The sequence below is a fragment of the Vitis vinifera genome, chromosome 19, assembly GCF_030704535.1.
Source record: "Vitis vinifera cultivar Pinot Noir 40024 chromosome 19, ASM3070453v1".
Classification (NCBI taxonomy): Eukaryota; Viridiplantae; Streptophyta; class Magnoliopsida; order Vitales; family Vitaceae; genus Vitis; species Vitis vinifera.
In genome coordinates this window covers 9,154,468-9,173,743 of record NC_081823.1, presented here as the reverse complement: position 1 = coordinate 9,173,743, position 19,276 = coordinate 9,154,468, and the positions used below count along the sequence as shown (strand labels likewise).

The window sequence follows — 19,276 nt, the reverse complement described above, 5'->3', positions numbered from 1 at the left end:
GGTTTTCATCCATCTATTAATACTGTGAGATGGCAGCTAGCAAGCATCTCCATTTCCTCCCCTTAGAAGGATATAGACTCCCATGTGATGCTAAATGACTTGTGAGTGTAAACTTCATCTGGGAGCTCTCTGTTCTCTTAGATTTGCCCTTTCTCTATGGTTTGCTTCATCAAGTCTATACCTAACAAGCATGCCCATTGTCTTGGATCGGATGGATATTAACTCCTCATGTGACACTAGCTGAACTTATGAGCGTAAATATTTGAGTCTTCGGACTCTTATATTTGTTCTCTTGGATTTAGTCTTTCTCCATTGCTCCTTCAATTCCATACCCTTCCAAGTGTCGGCCGACCAGCTCTACCTTGAGTTGGCAATGACATCATAAAACTCTTTATGCTTCTTTCCTTTGTCACAATGCCCAACTCAGAACTATGCACCACTCATAATTACAAATGTGTGGCATTAGACAATTTAAAACACTTAAAATTACTAAGTTAGCCTTCCTGAGCTTAACTTACCATATGCTAAGCAATGCTACTCAATACAAAAGATAGAAATGAGTTTAGCACAATGATCAATAAAGAGTTTGAAAAAATGGAAATTTGCATAATATAAAGAATATTTTATAGAGCTTGGAATCTCTTAAATTGCTTGATATCTTAGTCAAAGGAGACCATCATCTATTTAAAGGTATCATTGGAATTCTAGGAAACCTTTGATAGTTCCCACATTGTTAGAATAAATACTATATATAAGCCATATATTAGTTATCTGAAAATTTAAACCATTCTTCCATAGATTTAAATCTGAAAATTAAAATGTGAATCATAATAGAAACCTATAGCATATGACATGAGAAAATCAAATAATATTGTTATACCAAGAAATAGCCAAATGCACTGTAAATCACTTTAAAGACTTGGGAGCTCTTCAGCAAACAAAAACTATAATAAATGGCAACCAATATTGTAACAAAGTTCAAAAAATAATGAATGAAATGCTTACGTACAAATTCTTGTACAACAAAAGAAGCTCCATACAATATGTAAAACATCCTGAGATGAACATTTTCAGAGGTAAGAAGGATTTCCTTCACACCCTTCGGTCTTTGAAAACAACTATAAAACATGACACCAACCAAATCATAAACTATTGATATTCATTCATTCAACTCCTTTAGTGTGAATGATGCTTAACTAAAAGTTGGAGCTACTGAGCTTTCAATTGTGACAGGAACGGCCTCTGGTTTAGCACCCAGAACTGAGGCTTGAGAGGCTAGAGCTGGAGTCACTGTAGGCCTGGCCACGTCTCTTGTGGTGTTTCACAGAGCAGCTTTGGGGTGGTGACATTAAGGAAGATGATTTCCTCTGAATCTCAGCTATATCTACTTTAGCAATAGATAACTAGTACATACGAGGCTTTTCATCGATGTCCGGTCTCCTCCCTGGCTTGAGAGACTTGAAGATGTTAGAAAAATGAACGACCTAGTATAAAACCTTTTACCATATGTTCTATATACACAAGATAATGCTAGTGCCACAAAATAAAGTATGGCATACACTTTCATATATCAACTTGAAATGAAGAACTAGACATCAATGAGTTTTATGATTTTTTGGTTGAATCATGAAAAAGGAAAATTGCCCAGTGATGTGTAACATAAATTAGCAAATTTTTGCATTAGATGAACTCGCATGTATATATGCAATGTTGGGTAACCGATTTTTTTGAAAGCTTAAGTTAGGATTTGGACCTACAATGTATATCATGCTCTAATACCCCTTGATATTAGGGCTTTTGGAGAGTTCTTGTTCACAGAGACGAGGTGGGCAGATGAGGAGCACTACGATGGGTGTGTGAGAAGCACAATGCTTGCAGAATGGTCGCCTGCGATCCGATGTTTAGTACTCACTGACAAACCCCTGGAGGAGGTTTCCAGGTACCCCATTTCTTGGGGGGTGGGGGGGTGGTTTGTTCTTCTTCCTCTTTGTTGGAGAGGGCCTTGGTTGCCGCCAATAGGAGATCCGGTGTTTGTTTGGGCAAAAGTAATTTGGAAGGGAAGCCAACCCTTGACCCATTGAGGGTACTTTTGGCCGATGGGATGAGTTTAGGTGCTTTGGCTAGTTTGGAGCTTAGGGTGGTTGAGGAAGTAGATGGGTCTTTGTCAGCAAGGGAGACGGGAGGAGGGCATTTAGACGTTGAGGGAGGGGACTCAGAATGCTGGTCCTCCAATTGTTTGGCAAAGTTTGGCTAGTTCCTAGGCATGCCTATTGAGGGATTCAAGTGGGAGATTCTGAAATTGCTTACAAGGATGAAAGGCAAAAAAGAGTAGAAAGGGAAAGTGATTGGTAGGAGGAAAAACACGGGGTCTTCAAGGTTAGAAAGGGAGTTGAGAAAGCTTGAGTGCTCAGTGAACTTTCTCGGAGCAGGAGGGGACTGTGATGGCAGTGTTTCAGGTTCTAAATGAATTTATGAATTCTTTCATGGAATGTTCAAGGGGCCAATGACAGGGACAAAAGGAAGGTTATTAAAGCTTTGATCAAGTCTCAAAAGGTGAATCTAGTCTAGGAGTGGGTAGATGTTTAGAGTATAGAGTTGTGAACTCGAGGGGTGCTGTAGGCAGAGTTCTGGTGTTTTGGGATAATAGGGTGCTCCAATTGGTTGGGATGGAAGTGGGTAAATTCTCGATCTCGTGCAGGTTTAAAAACTATGAGGATGATTTCTGTTGGATCTTTACAGGGGTGTATAGCCCAATGCTAAGGGGGGAAAGGGAAGGTTTTTGGGAGAGTTGGGGGCAATTAAGGGCCTTTGGAGTGACCATTGGTGTGTTGTTGGCAATTTCAATATGCTCAGATTTCCTAGAGAGCGCAATAGAGAAGGTAGACTGTCCTCTGCCATGAGGAGGTTCTTTGAGGTAATTGAGGATTTAGAGTTGAGAGATTTATCCTTGCCGGGGGAGGGGGGGGTGGTGTTGGGGGGTGTGGAGTGGTGGCCTACATAATTAGTCCAAGTCGAGGCTTGATCATTTCATTGTGTTAAGGATTGGGAATGTCATTTCAGCAGGGTTGTGCAGTGTCCCACTCCTATTCTTCTAGATGAGGGAGGGATGAGGAGAGGTCTGACTCCTTTTATATTTGAGCTCATGTGGTTGAAGGAGGTTCAAGGACTTGTTGAAAAGTTAGCGAGAAAGGCATAGTTTTAGTGGGTCCTCAAGTTTCATTTTGGCTCAAAATTGAAAGCCTTGAAGTCAAATTTGAAAGACTAGAATAGAGAAGTGTTTGGAAAGATTGAAGTAAAAAAGGCTTTAACCCTTAATCAAGTGGCCTTTTGGGATACAAAAGATAAGTCCAGTACCTTGTCACTGGAGGAGTTGGAAGCTAGGGAGGAATTTAAAAAGTGGGTCTTTGTAGAAGAAATTTTTTGGAGGTAGAAATCAAGGGAAGTGTGGCTCAAGGAAGGGGACAAAAACACTAGGTTTTTTCATAAGATGGCTAACGCCATAGAATAAGAAACTCCTTGTCCAGAATTAAGATAAATGGTTCTTGGTTCTCTGAGGAGACTGAAATCAAGGAAGGGGTGGTCCAAGCCTTTCAAACCCTGCTTTTTGACTCTGGGAACTGGAGGCCCAATATTAATGGTTTATTGTTTGAGAGGTTAGGAGGTTAGGAGGCTGCAAGGCTGGAGGAGCCTCTCTCAGAGGAGGAAGTTTCTGGGGCTCTTTCAAGCCTTAGTGGAGATAAAGCGCTAGGTCTGAATGGTTTTCCAATGGTTTTTTTTTAGTTTTCATGGGATTTTGTGAAGAATGAGGTGATGAGATTCTTTAGGGAGTTCCTTGAGCACAATAGTTTTGTTAAAAGCTTGAATGCAACCTTCTTGGTCTTAATTCCAAAAAGGGGGAACTAAAGTTTTGAGGGATTTTAGGCCAATTAGCTTGGTAGGTGGTTTATATAAGTGGCTAGCCAAGGTGTTAGCCAATAGACTTAAAAATGTGGTAGGAAAAGTGGTTTCAAAGGCCTAAAATGTTTTTGTGGAGGAAAGACAAATTTTGGATGCTTCACTTATTGTTAATGAGGCCATTGACTTGATTTTGAAAAGTAATGAATGTGGTATTTTGTGCAAGCTTGACATAGAGAAAGCTTATGATTATGTAGATTGATATTTCTTACTTTTGGTCTTGCAGAAGATGGGTTTTAGGGAAAAGTGGATTGGGTGGAGGAAGAGGAGCAATCTCCACTGCAAGTTTCTCTATTTTGGTCAATGGCACCCCAATTGACTTTTTTCAAAGCTCTAGAAGCTTGAGACAGGAGGATCCCCTTCCACCTTATTTATTTGTTGTTGCCATGGAGGTGCTCAATTGTTTGTCAAAGAAGGCAATTAGTGGGGGTTTTTTGTCAAGATGTTAGGTGAGAGGTAAAGGCAGAGAAGGGGTTAAAATTTCCCATTTGTTGTTACAAATGACACTCTTGTCTTTTATGAAGGCTCTCAAGATCAAATGACTTACTTATACTGGTTGCTTATGTGTTTTGAGGCTATTTTGAGGTTGAAAATAAATTTAGATAAGAGCGAGTTAATTCCAGTGGGAGGTATGGATAATATAGATGATTTGGCTTTAGAGTGGGTAGTCTCCCTTCCTCTTATTTGGGTCTTCCGTTGAGCATCCTGTTTAATTTAGTGGCAACTTGGGATGGAGTGGAAGAGAGGTTTCATAAAAGATTGACCATATAGAAGAAACAATACATGTCCAAAGGAGGGAGAATTACCCCTAATTTGAAGCACATTGTCTAGCTTGCCCATTTATTTTATGTCCTTGTTGTGCATCCCAAGGTCGATTAGATTGAGGCTAGAGTAGATTTAGAAGGACTTTTTGTGGGGTGGTGAGACTCTTGCACAAAAACCACATCTAGTAAGGTGAGAGACCATTTGCTTAGACAAAAGGAAAGGGGGATTGTGTGTGAAGTGTCTCTCTATGCTCAATAAGGCTCCACTTTGCAAAGGGAATTGACGTTTTGCAAACATAAGGAGGGCCCATTCGAATCAAGTTATTAGTAGGAAGTATGGAAAAGGAGGGGGGTGTTGTTCTTAGGAGGTGAGGAAGGGATATAGTGTTGGATTTTGGAAAGCCATAAGGAAGGATTAGGAACTCGTGAGTAGTAGGATCTTTTTCTTGGTAGGCAATGGGCGGAGGGTCAAGTTTTGGAAGGATAAGTGGTGTGGGGCAACACCTTTGTGTAACTATTCCCTTTCTTATTTACCTTAGCAATTTCTAAGGAGGTGTGAGTAAAGGATGTTTGGAATTCTTTTGTTCAAGGGGGGTTGGTAGAGCCCTTGCTTTTCTAGATCTTTCAATGATTAGGAGGTGGAGTGTGTGGAGAGGTTTCTGTTGAGTTTACATGGGTTGAGGGTGTGTAGGGATGAGGAAGATGGGATGCTTTGGACAGAGACAAAGAACAAGTTTATAGTTAAGTCTCTCTATACCACTTTGGAGTCGGGGACGTCAATTACTTTTCCATCGAGTTTCATTTGGAAGGCTTGGGTGCAACCTAAAGTTGGTTTCTTTACTTGGGAAACAACTTGGGGAAAAGTTTTAACCTTAGATCAAGTTCAGAAAAGAGGAAGGTCTTTAGCAAATAGATATTTTCTATGCCATATTGAGGAAGAATCTACAGACCATCTCCTTATGCATTGTGTAAAGACAAGGGTCTTATGGGAGTTCCTTTTCGCTCTTTTTAGGGAGTCTTGGGTGCTTCTCTAGAGAGATCCTTCTAGGTTGGCATGATTCTCTTGTGGGCAAAAAGCCTAGGAAGGTTTGGAGAGTGGGCTCTTTATGCATCTTTTGAACAGTTTGAAAGGCAAGGAATATAATTGCCTTTGATGGTGACGAACTTTCACTCCAAAGACTAAAAAATTCTTTTGTTTGTTTTTTTTTGTCAAAAACTAAGATGTGTATATATGATGCTCATTCTACTCATTATTTTCTTCAATTGATTGAGATCTCGCTGAGGGTGGCATTGTATTAGCCATTTATGTTTGTAGCTTTGGCCTTTGGTGTTGCCACTTAGCAACTGGTGTAAATGTTCTTTACACAGTGGGTCGCTTTGTTGGCGGCCCTTTTTAATATATGTACCTCTTTATCTATCAAAAAAAATTCTCTAATACCCTTTGAGTGCAGTCCCATACCCACCGTGATAACCACAACAATAACTGCAAAGAAATCACACATTTGTGAACAATATTAATTGGACAGATATATAGGTTTAACTATAGCTTTAATACTATGTTGAGTAACTAAGCTTCCTAATAAGGTAAGCTACGAGGATTTGGGCTCACAATATATATCATACTCTAACATGAAAAATATAGTTTCTTTAGAAAACCATCAACTTGCAAGAAAAAGGATGAAAATTTGAAAACAAGCTATTCACTTCCAAGAAGCTGATGAAATCTGTTGAATCAAGGACAAGGAAAACTAACTGGAAGATGTAGTTTATATATATAGGCAATAAAAGATGCATGTATATAGAAAGAAAAAAAGAAAAAAAAGAATACATTAGAGTACATAGAATGTATAGAATGGGCACAAAAAGGCAAAGCCAAACAAGAGAACACAAAAAACAACTTTCTCTCTCTCTCTCAATAAGATCCAAACCAATCAACAAACTCAATCAAAGGCCTTAAGCCTTCCTTTATGTACATCCCCACCCAAGCTAAGAGGTTACTCAGGAATAAACATTTCAACTTTTGATCTAACATCTCCTTATTTTCAAACGCTTGATGGTTTCTTTACTTCCGCAAAGTTCAAAATATGCATTAAGAGGCAACCTTCCTAATGTTCCTCTATTTTTTCCCTATGAAGGATCCATGCCAACTTAAAAGAGTTTGTCTGACTACAGAAGGAAGCACCTAAAGAACTCCAACTAAAGAGAACAACAAATGTCATAGGATCCTTGACTTGACACAATGAAGAAGCACATGATCAATTGATTCCACATCAACTTTACAAAAAAACATCTATTCGCTAACAACCATCCTCTTCTTTGGAATTGATATATCATCAAAACATATCCCCAACTAGCTTCCCTAGCAAAAAAAAAAACTCGCTTTTGGTGGCACCCCAAGAATTCTAAATAATTCCTGAAGGAAAGGGAAACAACCTCGGCTTTAAGACATAGAAGAGAGATTTGACAGCAAAAGCACCCTTCTTCAACTCCTTCCAAGTTATTCTATCAAAGACATCCCCCACACCGACTTATCTTGCAATCTTGAGAAAAAGGATTCAACATACCCAACTCCCTATCATTAAGGTGTCTAGAGAACCAAGGATTTCAAAAAAATGTTTGCAAAAAATGAACTAGGATGTACAAATGTACTAGATGTAGTTTACATTAGCAAATTTTTCCAAAAAATGAACTAGCATGTCCAAATGCAAGACTCAATCTCTTGAAAAATTGATCAACTTTCAAGAAAATGATGAAGCCTACAATAAACCATTGAACTCCAAGAAAAATGATGGAATCTAAAAGGGAAAAAACAAGGGAAAAAAAAAAGAGTTCTAAAGAAACGAGTAAAATATGTAAACAACAATAGTTTTGCAGAGTTGTGAACAGTTATTGAGAATTTCTTTTTAATTTTTATTGGCTATTCATACTTTATGTCTAAAAATTATCTCATGGTCTTTTGATTTAAGAACCTTTTTGTAAGTTCATATACTTACGACTATCTATAATTCCAATTCTCTTCGTATCTTAATGAAACAATAATGAACATTCAGAAGTAATTTTCTTTCTTTTTTTCTTCTTCTTCCTTTTTTAAAGAAAAGGTCTCTTATTTTTCTCAACAACCTTTGTTAGGGTGATTTGGACCATAGATTGCAATCCTACAGGGTAAATCCTTACTGAATGATCGTTTTTTTGGACATTCCATGGAAATTTTGAGAACTTATATGGGCCACAAAAGTTCTCTTGGCAGAAAGTTCTTTTTCAAACTGAGTAATAAGTTCCCCAAAGTGCTCCTAAAAATATACAATGGAGTGTTCCCAACTTTGTAAAAGATTACAAATATGTCATTTTGTCCATGCAAGAAGCATTCTGGAATAATGTTCCAAAATTTTCCCACAAAATTACAAATAAATTGTCAAAAATTTAATCTAAAGATGAAAAAAGAGTACTTTGATGTCCGTATCTGTTTCTATTTCTAACCAACGAAACAAAAAGGGTGCAAAGAATCACCCCTTCAACTTGATGACAGAAAATATTTTCCTTAATTTTTTCTACAAAATAAATAGCATGTAATTAACATTTGCATTCAATTTGCAGAGATCATCTATAAATTAGAACTATGCCCAGTACATATATGTCATCACTAAGAAAATGTTCCTGTCATGATTATGTACCTTCATTAATTATAATAAATGCATGAATAAATCCTACAATTGACTTAAAATTTATAATCGTAGTGAAGGTTAAGTTAATATAAAAGAATAATAGAACCAGAATTACCTGAAAAAAGTTGCTAGGCAATTCAACCTGAAGAAGTTCTTCTGTTGGTCACTGCTGGAAATTCTCTTTGCTTTTCATGAGGAGATGTATAGGACAAAGCCGAAATTAAAATGGGGGTTTCTTCTTTCTTTTTTAGTGCAGAGAAAATATGAAACTCAAATGAGAATGAGAATGAGAACCAAATTCAGAGCATCTGTTAGTAGCTTGATTTTAGATTTCCGACTACCTCTATTTTTCTGCTTGCTATTGCAAATTTGTGGCCATTGCCTAATCAAACAATTTGCTGTCACTAGTTTCCCATACTTTCCTATTTATTTTAGAAGAGGGCAATGGCGGTTTTAGTCCATGTATTAATATTGCGTGATGGCACAACAATGTTTTCATCATCAGAATGCAAAAGTTGTGCCAAAGTTTGTGGTATTTGGGATCCACCAAAATGCACAAGATTAGACTGAATAAATACTAGGAATTATACAACTTGCAATCAATTTTGTGCCCAAAAGTTTGTGTTTTGATAAGATAAGAAAAATATTGTGGTAAGAAACCAAGAGAAAGATCCATGTTCTTGCTCTAATCAGGAGACTTGAGTGTTTTGAACTTCTGCACTGAGTTGAAGTCACGAAAATGATACTTTAGACATAATCATGGATGTCCCTTAACTACTTAGCATGAAGTTTTTTCCATGCAATCATCATCACTGACCTAAACCTCCATAAATATAGTGGGAAAACATGTAGTTTAGGAGATCACATGGTAAACAAACATAGCAAAAAATTAGAAGTCTAACCACATAATGTTACCAAACAAGCATGGAGAAAAATAAAGGAGGCTTAAGAACACCAATTTTTTAGAAGGGAAAAAAGCTAATTGGTCTATACTTTTACAGTCTAAGATTTTGCGAATTGATAAATAAGATTGGAAATACATACATCTTTTAAATTGCTTTTTTGATCAATCCAATGGCATTTTATAATATTTTGTGAAGTCAAGAAACATTTATACACCATTCTATTTGCAAAAGCAAACCAGAGAAAGTAATTCTAAAAACGTAGCAGCACTCACAGTAATAAAAGTATTACCTGATAAGCTTGAAGTGTCTTTATTTGCTGCACCCTTACAACCTCACAATGAAAGCATCGGTTTCAACCTTTTTCCTTTTTGGTAAAACTGATTGGCCTTGATACTTCCGCCGAGCTCTTGCATGTTGATTTTCAGAGCATCTCTGCCACTCGGCATAAAGTTTCTTCCCTTCCTCTATCTTCTGTGTCGCTTATATCTCTCAAGTCTATCTTCTCTGTCCTTATATTTCTCAGGTCCATACTCTCTCTGTGTGCTTTCATACAGTACTCAACACAACTTGACAATGAAGGTGAAGGTTTTTGGAAATTCAGTCCATCCTTGAAGCACCAAATTGGTCTGTAACAGTACAGCTCAAAGGTAGTACAGCTTGGTTATCGTTTTGCTGATTCATAAGGAATTTGAAAAGATAAAAAAACCATTCACTAGCATAGTTCATCTGATAAATTTTAGGAAGAGATATACATCCTCATATCAGAATTCTGTTTTCTTTAGAGGATTTGCATTTGTTTTCAATGTGACAATGAGATTCTTGCATGCATCATAATTCAATTACATTTCTTGTTTTTGTTGCCAATTTCTCAGCTGATATCAGGTCCAGAATTGAAGTTTCGGTCTGCATCTTCAAAAACCAGACACCATGTTTCCTGTGTTCCCCAATTCCAATGAAGGGAAGTCAGTTCAACTCAGCCCTTTGTCTTTAGGGGCGCATCTCCAAGGAGCCCAGCAATTTCAAACCCCATCATCTCTTGTTTCAGACATGATCCAACCAGCAAATTTTGTTCTTTCTGGAAACTGGGAAAACGCCCAAGAATCTCTACAAAATTGGATGAGAATGAAGAGCCTGAGAAACAAAGAAAAGACTTTGCTATCCATCGGAAATGGGTCAGGATCAAGCCAGTTCCCAATTCACAGAGCTGGCAATGTTTTGGAACCAATGGGATCTGCAGGCTTTGGGGTCGGACATGGAGGGGCTGGAGACGGGCATCAGAAGGAACTACCTCATCAAGTCATCAATGGCTTCAGCATGGTGAATCCCTATGAAGTGAATGCAGAGAAACAAGCTGTTCAGGGGGCACACCCTTACCATCAGTTCATTAACATGTTCAGTCCCGGAAATGGAAGTACAGAGACTGTCATCAACACAGCTGATGCTGATGCCACAGAAACAGCCGCTGCTGAGAAGATTAGGCGCAGAATGATAAAGAACAGAGAATCTGCTGCCAGGTCAAGAGCAAGGAAACTAGTAAGTTGTCTTTCCACTGTTCATTGGCAATCAGCTGGGTAAGAGCTCAATCACTTCCCAGGGAAACTTTCCTTTTCTGCATCATTTCAAAGCAACTTATATTAACACTGGTTTTGGCTTGTTTTTTCCATAGCTACCAAAGTCATGTTGTACAAAATTTGGATAGATTTCTTAAATTGTGAACAACCTGACCACCCTTTATCATAAGCATCAGGCAACACCCAAATGCAGGTTCCTTGATTCAAATCTATAGCAGAGAATGGGGATGGTTGCTGCATTCTACTTTGGGGGCATCGCCTACCCATTTGGATGTTTTGTTTGTTTCAATAAAACCCAATAGGCGTGCGTTAACAATCCCTTCCCCCCTCCGTCTGGGTCTAGGCTCAGGCAGTGATTACTAGGTGGGGTTAGGTAGGCAAAGAGATTCAAGCATATGGGTTTGGCCAAAAGGGGGTATGGTAGGAACTTTAACTTTAGAATGACATTGTAACAGGTGGAAAGGAGTATTCGCAGCTGCAAACTCTTAAAACTGAAAATTATGAAACCTACCAATTTTGTCTCCCTTGCAGTAATTAAGTTTCGATGTAACATGGGTGATCTACTAACTCGATGTGTCAAATGCCATTTTTGTTCAGAAAGCTAGTTATCACACCCGGAGGAAATGGGCTTTGTCAAAGTTTTCCAAAGCAACTTAATTTTATTTCTTGTTCTCTTTCTATTCAGGCTTACGATGCTCAACAACAAATAGAAATTGCAAAGCTGAAGAAGGAGAATGAGTTTCTGAGAAGGATTATAAGGGTAATTCATTAAAGCATCATGATCCTTTATTCTGATTTTATTTTCTTTTCTTTTGTATCCTATTTCAAACAAGGTGTACTCATGTCATGTATACAGGTTCTCTTGACTGTTATAAAGAAGAAACGAGCACAGGTTACCAAGTTATCAAGGACCTTCTCAGAGCCGCCATAAATGTTGTCGAGGATGCTGATCAACATGAAATAATATTTCCAGTTTCCAATATGTAGATGCCGTTAGGTTAAGCTTAAGGTTGGTTGACGGTATAACAATAAATATGTAGTGTGGTGAGGACATATTTCAGTTAAGCATGTGGTTACTATGTTGATCGTTTCTTTTTCCATAATCATAAACTTGGTATTTATGTGTGTGCTTTCATCATTTGGTAATTAGTGATACCCTTGTTATCTTTTTAATTAATTCTCTTGTTTTTTGTTAAACTAATCCCCACTTAGAGTCACTCTAATACAAGGACTTGCACAATACTACATTAACAAAGAAAACCTATCAATTAAATTCATCAGTCTCCTTTTATTTCCATGATATCCATATGAGTGTTATAGCCAAATTAGTACAAGTTTCTAATGAAACAACCTTCCACATTACAGAAGGTAAAAGTAACTACAATTCAACATATATTAGCTGATATTTAAACTGCACAAAGATTTCATTAGAAATATTTGAATTGACTGAATTAGAATCAGTAAGTTTTTTATTATCATCCTTGCATATCCTAATTTGTATGACAACCCTCCTTGGGCTTACTGTAACAATAAATAAATAAATAAATAATTCATCAATAGAATCAACCAAACTTTACAAAATTGGAGAGAGTCAAGCCACTCCTTATCAACTCATCTCCTTGTCTTTACTTCAGGATGCAACATCCGTACTGCCCTACCAGATCTAAAATTTTTGTTAGTCCCTAAACTTTATTTATTTATTCGTTTTGCTTAGTTTTGATCACACACTATATTATGTGTCTCAATCTTTCACAACCATTTTGCACCAATGTCTCCTATAGTGTCTTTCTCGTGTTGACATAAAATCCAAAAGCTACAACTCACTTTTAAGGCCATGTTAGGATTGACTTCTAAAAAGCCAAAACTCTCTTTAAAGCTCAACAAAATCTTGTAGACATATTCCAGTAATTTTACAAAAAAGCATATAGCTTAAACACGAGCTTGTAAGTTGGGATGATGTTGTTTTTTGAAAGGTTGGGTTTTTTAGCTTATTCAAGAAGTTATTTCATACATAATTAAACATTCATAATACCAAAACTGCACTTTTGAAATTATGGTTTCACCTTTAACTTCTAGCCATATATATGCATATCAAATGCTATCCTAAACCAGGCATAAGTTTTCTATTTCCACAAAACATGATCAGAAAATGCACCCAAACAAAAGATATTATGTAACATGGACAGATCAGAGAAGAAGTATCACTAACATCAAATTAATGCATTAAGTGACTAAATTAACTACAAAAGCCCTCTCACCTGTGACTTCCCATTTTGCATCAAGTCCCCTGAAAACAATGTGAGAATGAGAATCCAAAAAATGCAAAAGATCTCTCAATCTATTAGCACAGATTGGAATTATCAGTCGATCTCTAACCTGAAAATGCAAAAAGAAAATTAATTTATAGGCAGGAAAACTGATTCTTTCTGTTTAGTTCCAAATGATACAACACTCGCAACATTGCTCGAGCCAAAACTGTGAAAGATGAGATCTTCTTAAGCTGATTCTTTTCTTTCTCAAGGGAGTTAAACCAATACAAACCATAAGGTCTTAATGTTTCTTCTCTTCTTTTTCTCTGGTTTCTCGGAAACCAAACGGAGCCTAAACGAAAAATTAAGAAAAGCCCATTCTCAAACACGCAAATTGTCAGCTGCGGAAGAAACTCTGAAATCTTCAAAGAGCAATTACGGTTCTGACAAAAGAACCCTCCGTTTGGTTGCTCAGAAAACTGAGAAGCAAAGATTTGTTGTATGTGGTTTGGGATTCTTAAAGTGAGAAAACTCACCCCAACGAACGTAAATAGTTGAACTAAGCTGAGTTAAGCGAAGGTTTGTTGTGCTTTCTCGGATTCCAAACAAAGTAAAATCTAGGGTCCGGTTCGGTGGCTGACAAAAGGAAAATAGAAGAAGCAACTTCAAAATCTTATTCATTTTTCTTACATTTTCCTAAGTTTCTCAGCCACCAAACAGAGTCCTAAGTGCTTAAAAAATAGAAATACCCTCCCAAGAATTACCTAAATAAGCAGCTCAGATCAGTCCAGCTTCTAAAACGGCACCGTTTTAAAGCATCAACCAACACCATCTTTTACCCTCCGGTTCCCCTTTGCAATTGCATATCATGAGCGGATGGCATTATAAACAAAGAAAATCAAAATAATAATTAGAGTGCGTTCGCCCGTAATTATAAAAAGTGTTTATTGTTTTCTGATACTTGAAAATTTTTATTTTTCAAGTATTAAAAATATCAAAAATATTTCTCAAAATCATTGTCAAACGTATTTTTAATAAACATGTTCATTTTCTTTTTGTAATAAAAACATATTGGGTTAATTTCATCAAGAGCCCTAAGATTCGATATAAATACACTCCATCACTATTGATTTCAAATTTTATCAATTAGCAATTTATAAATTTATTTCGTTTAGCAAATTTATTTTTTAGATAGAAGTGTAACAATTTTCTAAAAACTAAATTTTATTCTTTAAAAAATAAAATTTATATATAAAATACATTTATAAGTGCGTTAATTGACAAAATTTGAAACTATCGGTGGCTTAGTGTATTTACAGTAAACCTTAGGGGGTCTCAACTAAATTAACATATATATATATGACTTTTGAAAATAAAAAACATGTTATTAAACATTTATGATTTCTCAATTTTAGAATGTGATTGACAATGACTTTTGGAAACGTTTTTAATATTTGAATAGTAAAACTTTTCCATGTTGAAAAGATTAAACATTTCTTAAAGTTACTGTCAAATAGACTTAACCGCACCCACATTTACTAAAATGATAAGCTCACTAATAACTCACTTCATTTGCTAATTTGCAAGCCAAAAGTGGATTTTTTTTTTTCTCCTTAATTCTAATCTCAATAAAAGCTTATGTCCAAGGTAAGATAAGCCTAATTAGAGGCACTTCCAGTTTAGCGCGCTTTTCACTCTTTAGGTGGTTTGCCTGAAGTGCTTTTTAGTGTTCAGGTATCAAAATTGAAAGCTTTGAAGAGTTTTGCCTGATTTGGAAGCAGAATCATGTATTAAAAATGGTGGAAGGAAGATCCACTTCTTCTATTTGAGATCAGCCTAAACAATGAGTCCTTCAACCAACAACAAAATGACAACAAAGCAAACAACCCTACACTGAAAGAGGCCTGTAAATTCTTGAGACTAAGACACTGGGACACTGGGACAATCCAAACACTAGGTCACATTAAGAAAAATCCGAAGTTTACTCCATCCACCCTCTTCCTTCTGCTGAAAACCCTACTTCTGTCTCTTGTAAATCTTCCCCAAGAACGATTTCAGCACTGCTTGTACTGCCTTACTTGGATGAGCTTCGATGGAGCTCACTAACGTCTCATAACTTTTGCTCTCATACTCCAGAAACACACCCTACAAAGTTATCCAGAACACATAAATCAAACCCTGTATCTCATAATGCTAAAAAACTATGCCCATAAGACATTCACCTCCTGTAAATGGAAAGCATAAAGAGCTGGTAGGAAGAACAAACCTGAAGATCGAGGTCTTTATAAAGTGCCTTCACTTTTGCAACATTGGCTGGATCTGCTTTCCCATAGTTTCCCTGGTAGAGTGGTAACAGAACTCGTATTATTAAGTAAATATTGTAAATGATAATAATGAAAGAAGCAGAATAGGGGGAGGATGAGTTCCTAGCTTACATATAAGGTTTTTTTCTGTTCCTCATTACAAATCTCTAGTGCTTTCACAACCAACCAAGAGCACTTAAAATCTTCAATATCCGTTCCGATCTGGTAGCATGAAAGGTAACACTAAGATCCATATTCTTTGCTCAAACTGGTTATATATTGATGATTAATACAATTACATTCCACAAACCAAATGAGTGTAGTAACCCTGAAACTTACCTTACCAATCACTTGGGGGTCACCGAAACAATCCAGATAATCATCCTACAAGATATATATCAAAATAGAAATCTCTAAAATATCATTCAAGAGGAAGGAAAAAAAGGAAATATCTTCTGTGTGATAGCAAGGAGATGTATGAAAGAAATGAAAACTTGAAAGTTCATAAGAGTTTGCTACAGAAGTTTCATTTGTGATTTGCTTTTCTACTGTCTTGCCATGATTTAAGTGTACTTGCAAGAAATAACAATTACCTGTACTTGAAAATAGATTCCCATTTGAACAAGAATGTCCTTTACAGAAGTGTGATTGTCCAAATTTTCGCCTGCCATAAGCAATGCACATGCAACCTAGGTGTATCGAGATTGCAAGCAAATAGAAGTCAAGGTTAATAATTCACTGATCCCTGCTATGAACAAAAACTTCTTAGTAAACAGCAAAATGATCAAATACAAAGAATAGAAAACTTGATATCATTTTAGGAAGCACAAAAATGAAAATTCTCTCACGTGCAAGCATTTTCATTTGAAAAAAATGAAAAATAAAAAACTCAATGAAGAATTAAAAAGTTTTCAACTTCAAAAAACAAAATAAAATAAAATAAAAAAATCAATAGCCTCAAGTAACTTCAGTAAAAAAAAATAAAAAATCAGCATGATTTAACAATAAAGTGGAATACAAAACCGTTCTTAGTAGAGAGAGCTTAGCTTACTGGAAGGTAAAATGAGTAATAAGCAGTTTTGTACTGAACAATGCGGCGGTGACTGCATGGAAACACAACCACTTGATAATTAAAAGAAACACAAGAAAAAAAAATGGAATCAAAATTGATTGTAAGTAAAATAAAACAAGAATCACTATTTGAATTCTCACTTACAGAGGCAATGAATACTTTGATAGATCTTTCTCTCCTTCAATAGTCGTGATCAAATCTATCATCTGTCCTGAGGCTGTCTGAAATTCCACCTGTTTAAAACATGGTAAAGATAAACCATTAGTACTCCATTAACATGAGAACTCACCAGTCATATTCTATGCAAAAAGATCTCACCTCATTAAACAAATCCAGAAGATCCACATAATATGGCTTTCCTTTGAAATGGTTCTTGAGAATTCTAGGGATTTGATTGCGAAGAATCACCCCATCATTCGCAGCAATCATACCAACCTAAGACAAATCTAAGAAAGTTAGTACTTCACTTTATCAAAGTGGCAATTGCAAACATGCTTGCACTGTAAAGAAAAAAAGGGTCACTATAGGCTTGCACCTTGGGAACCCTGAACCAGCAAGGTTGACCTCGACGTGTATGCGAGTTATCCATAATATCATCAAGCACAAGGAAATATGCTTGAAGCTGCAAGTGGCATAGAAAAGAAGGCATAAATTGTCATGCAACAAAAGCGATACACTGGTATGATTATGGACCTGAGAAAAAGCTTCAGCCTTAACAAAATACAGGGGAGGTATTCTGTTGCCTACCCATTCAATGCACCAACCCAGGACACATGCAAGAAAAACTTCGTCATCAGTCAGTTGCCTGCCTTGCAGCAACTTGTAGCTGTCAACAACAGAGAGCCCTCGATTTAGCTTTCCTGCCAAAAGATATATATATAAGATATCATTTGTACTAAATTCCTCTGAAATGAAAATCAGTAGTCTCCCGTCAAGAGCTGATGTCTGGCTCAAGAAGATCATAGCAGAAAATTTCTTAAATGTAAAATGGCACAACATTTCTATTCTCACCTCCAGGTACATTGTAGTCCAACATCTGCAACAAAAGGAGCATACAAACATTGATTAGAACTTCTAGGTTAAAAGCAAGGATAATAAGGAAGTCCATAAAATCTCCACATTTCAAGTTACAAACTTGAATCATAAAAACTACAGTAGAAAAGCACAGATGCACATACCCATGTGTGCAGTTTTCTTAGACTTGGTTGATTGGTATTCTGTTTTTATGATGGCTGTGCCTTTAACAGACCAAACATACACGTAATGTGATAACCCAGATAACCATATATTCCCTTTCTATTACAAGGTGACATAGAACGAAATGGGTGAGTCACGTTGGTTCACTAGTGCCTTGCCGTTTTCAGAAAGGGGCATTTAATTGACAGATGATTCAATCAAATATTTTGTAGCATGATTCTTATTTGTGTCGTCAAGTTCACAGACCTCAGATTTTTCTAACATTTGTATCACAATTTTTTTCTCTTCCCTTTGGGGCTTCACTAAAATGTCATAGTAGTACAATCTAACTTCTCATCTTAGTAGTTTGACAATAAATTTTCCTCCTCCCTTTCTCCCTTTGATCATTAATTTTCACCATACACAAGGCACAAGAAATTGTCATGGATTGATGAACAAATCAGCTTCTCAACCCCAATCCTGCTTTCTTCAAACTGCCAAAATTTCACCTTGATGCTGAGCATAAATTTTAAAATTTTTTTATTCATTCAACAATGTATAACTGAATTCAACCAAATTCCCCAACAATGCATCCAAACTCCATCAAATCAATAAAAAGAAAAGCATGAAAACTGCTTACTTTCTTTTTTTTTTTCTACAAAAACTTCCAAAATTTGGCCAATTCCCAGCCAAATTCGAATTGGAATAATTTTCCGGGTCAGAATTGGGGCATGAGCTCGATTTATCAAGTAATAACTACATTAAGAATAGTAAGTAATAGTGATAACAACAAAAGAAAATTATACTCAAATCCAAAAAGGAAGCCACAAAACTTCCAACTCATTTTCAAAAGGCATCCTCGGATTTGGAATCCAGCCAACCTTCACCTTCACGGTCAAATGAAAGTTATTTCAATCATCAAGATCACCCATATCAGACATGAATCAAATCATAACGGACTAAAATTACCTTATAAAATTCAACATACCATAAAAACTCAAAAGGTTAACACTAAATCCAAAAAACGAGGCTACAAAACAACAACTATTTTTTCCCAAACAAAGCACCCCCAGATTTTGAATCTCACCAAGCTCCACCTTCACGATCAAACGAATGATATCCTAGTCACCAAGGTCAATCACAATGGGCACGACATAAATTACCATATCAAATTCAAAAAACAATTACAACAGTAGAAACCCATTTGCACATCCACAGAAGAAAAAAAAAACCCAGAGGAAAAAAGAAACAAATTAAAACAGAAAGAGAGGGAGATTTGTAATTACACGCTCGACCCATTGGCGAGAATCGTCAGTGAACTCAAAAGCGGGGTCATTGAGAAGCTCCGACTTCAAAACGGAGTACACCTCCAAGAATTTGGACTTCGTCTCGCTCATTTCCAGACACAGAAAGAAATGGATTTGCAGAGAAAGAAAGAACTATGAGCGTGAGAGAGAGAGAAAGCGAGTCTCTGGTTTCCCTCTTTTTATAGGGAGAAGAAGAATATGGTGAGAATGAAATATGCTGTAATCTGTATTTTTTTTTTCAGGAGTAGGGATTTAAACGGCGACGTTTTGGGAGCACCCTCGTTTCGATTAGGACCACCGCAATATGCGTTCC

At 36.6% G+C, this 19,276-nt stretch overlaps 2 protein-coding genes and 1 long non-coding RNA gene across 4 annotated transcripts; 1 reads left to right on the top strand and 2 right to left on the bottom strand.

Annotated features, from left to right (window-relative positions):
• Positions 1–929: 929 nt before the first annotated feature.
• LOC104877628 (uncharacterized) lies at positions 930–13,956 on the bottom strand. Of its 2 annotated transcripts, none has more exons than XR_009465326.1 (4): positions 13,870–13,956; positions 13,115–13,232; positions 8,496–10,894; positions 930–1,444 (listed from the first exon to the last, which is right to left on the bottom strand). It is a non-coding gene; the product is annotated as an uncharacterized LOC104877628 (long non-coding RNA). The 2 variants fall into 2 exon arrangements; XR_784661.3 differs by lacking the exon at positions 13,870–13,956 and adding an exon at positions 13,642–13,827.
• On the top strand, positions 10,213–11,991 carry LOC100249773 (G-box-binding factor 4). The gene is made up of 3 exons (XM_019217153.2): positions 10,213–10,818; positions 11,542–11,616; positions 11,713–11,991. The coding sequence occupies exons 1-3, from the start codon at positions 10,213–10,215 to the stop codon at positions 11,785–11,787; spliced, it is 756 nt and encodes a 251-aa protein (XP_019072698.1). The 3' UTR covers positions 11,788–11,991.
• A 1,165-nt stretch (positions 13,957–15,121) lies between the features above and the next one.
• On the bottom strand, positions 15,122–19,053 carry LOC100232975 (farnesyl diphosphate synthase). The gene is given in 12 exon segments (NM_001280935.1): positions 15,122–15,250; positions 15,372–15,443; positions 15,541–15,630; positions 15,748–15,792; positions 16,002–16,097; positions 16,460–16,511; positions 16,625–16,713; positions 16,799–16,915; positions 17,016–17,102; positions 17,228–17,340; positions 17,492–17,516; positions 18,943–19,053. Coding segments are annotated over 12 exon segments (1,026 nt in total).
• Positions 19,054–19,276: the final 223 nt, after the last annotated feature.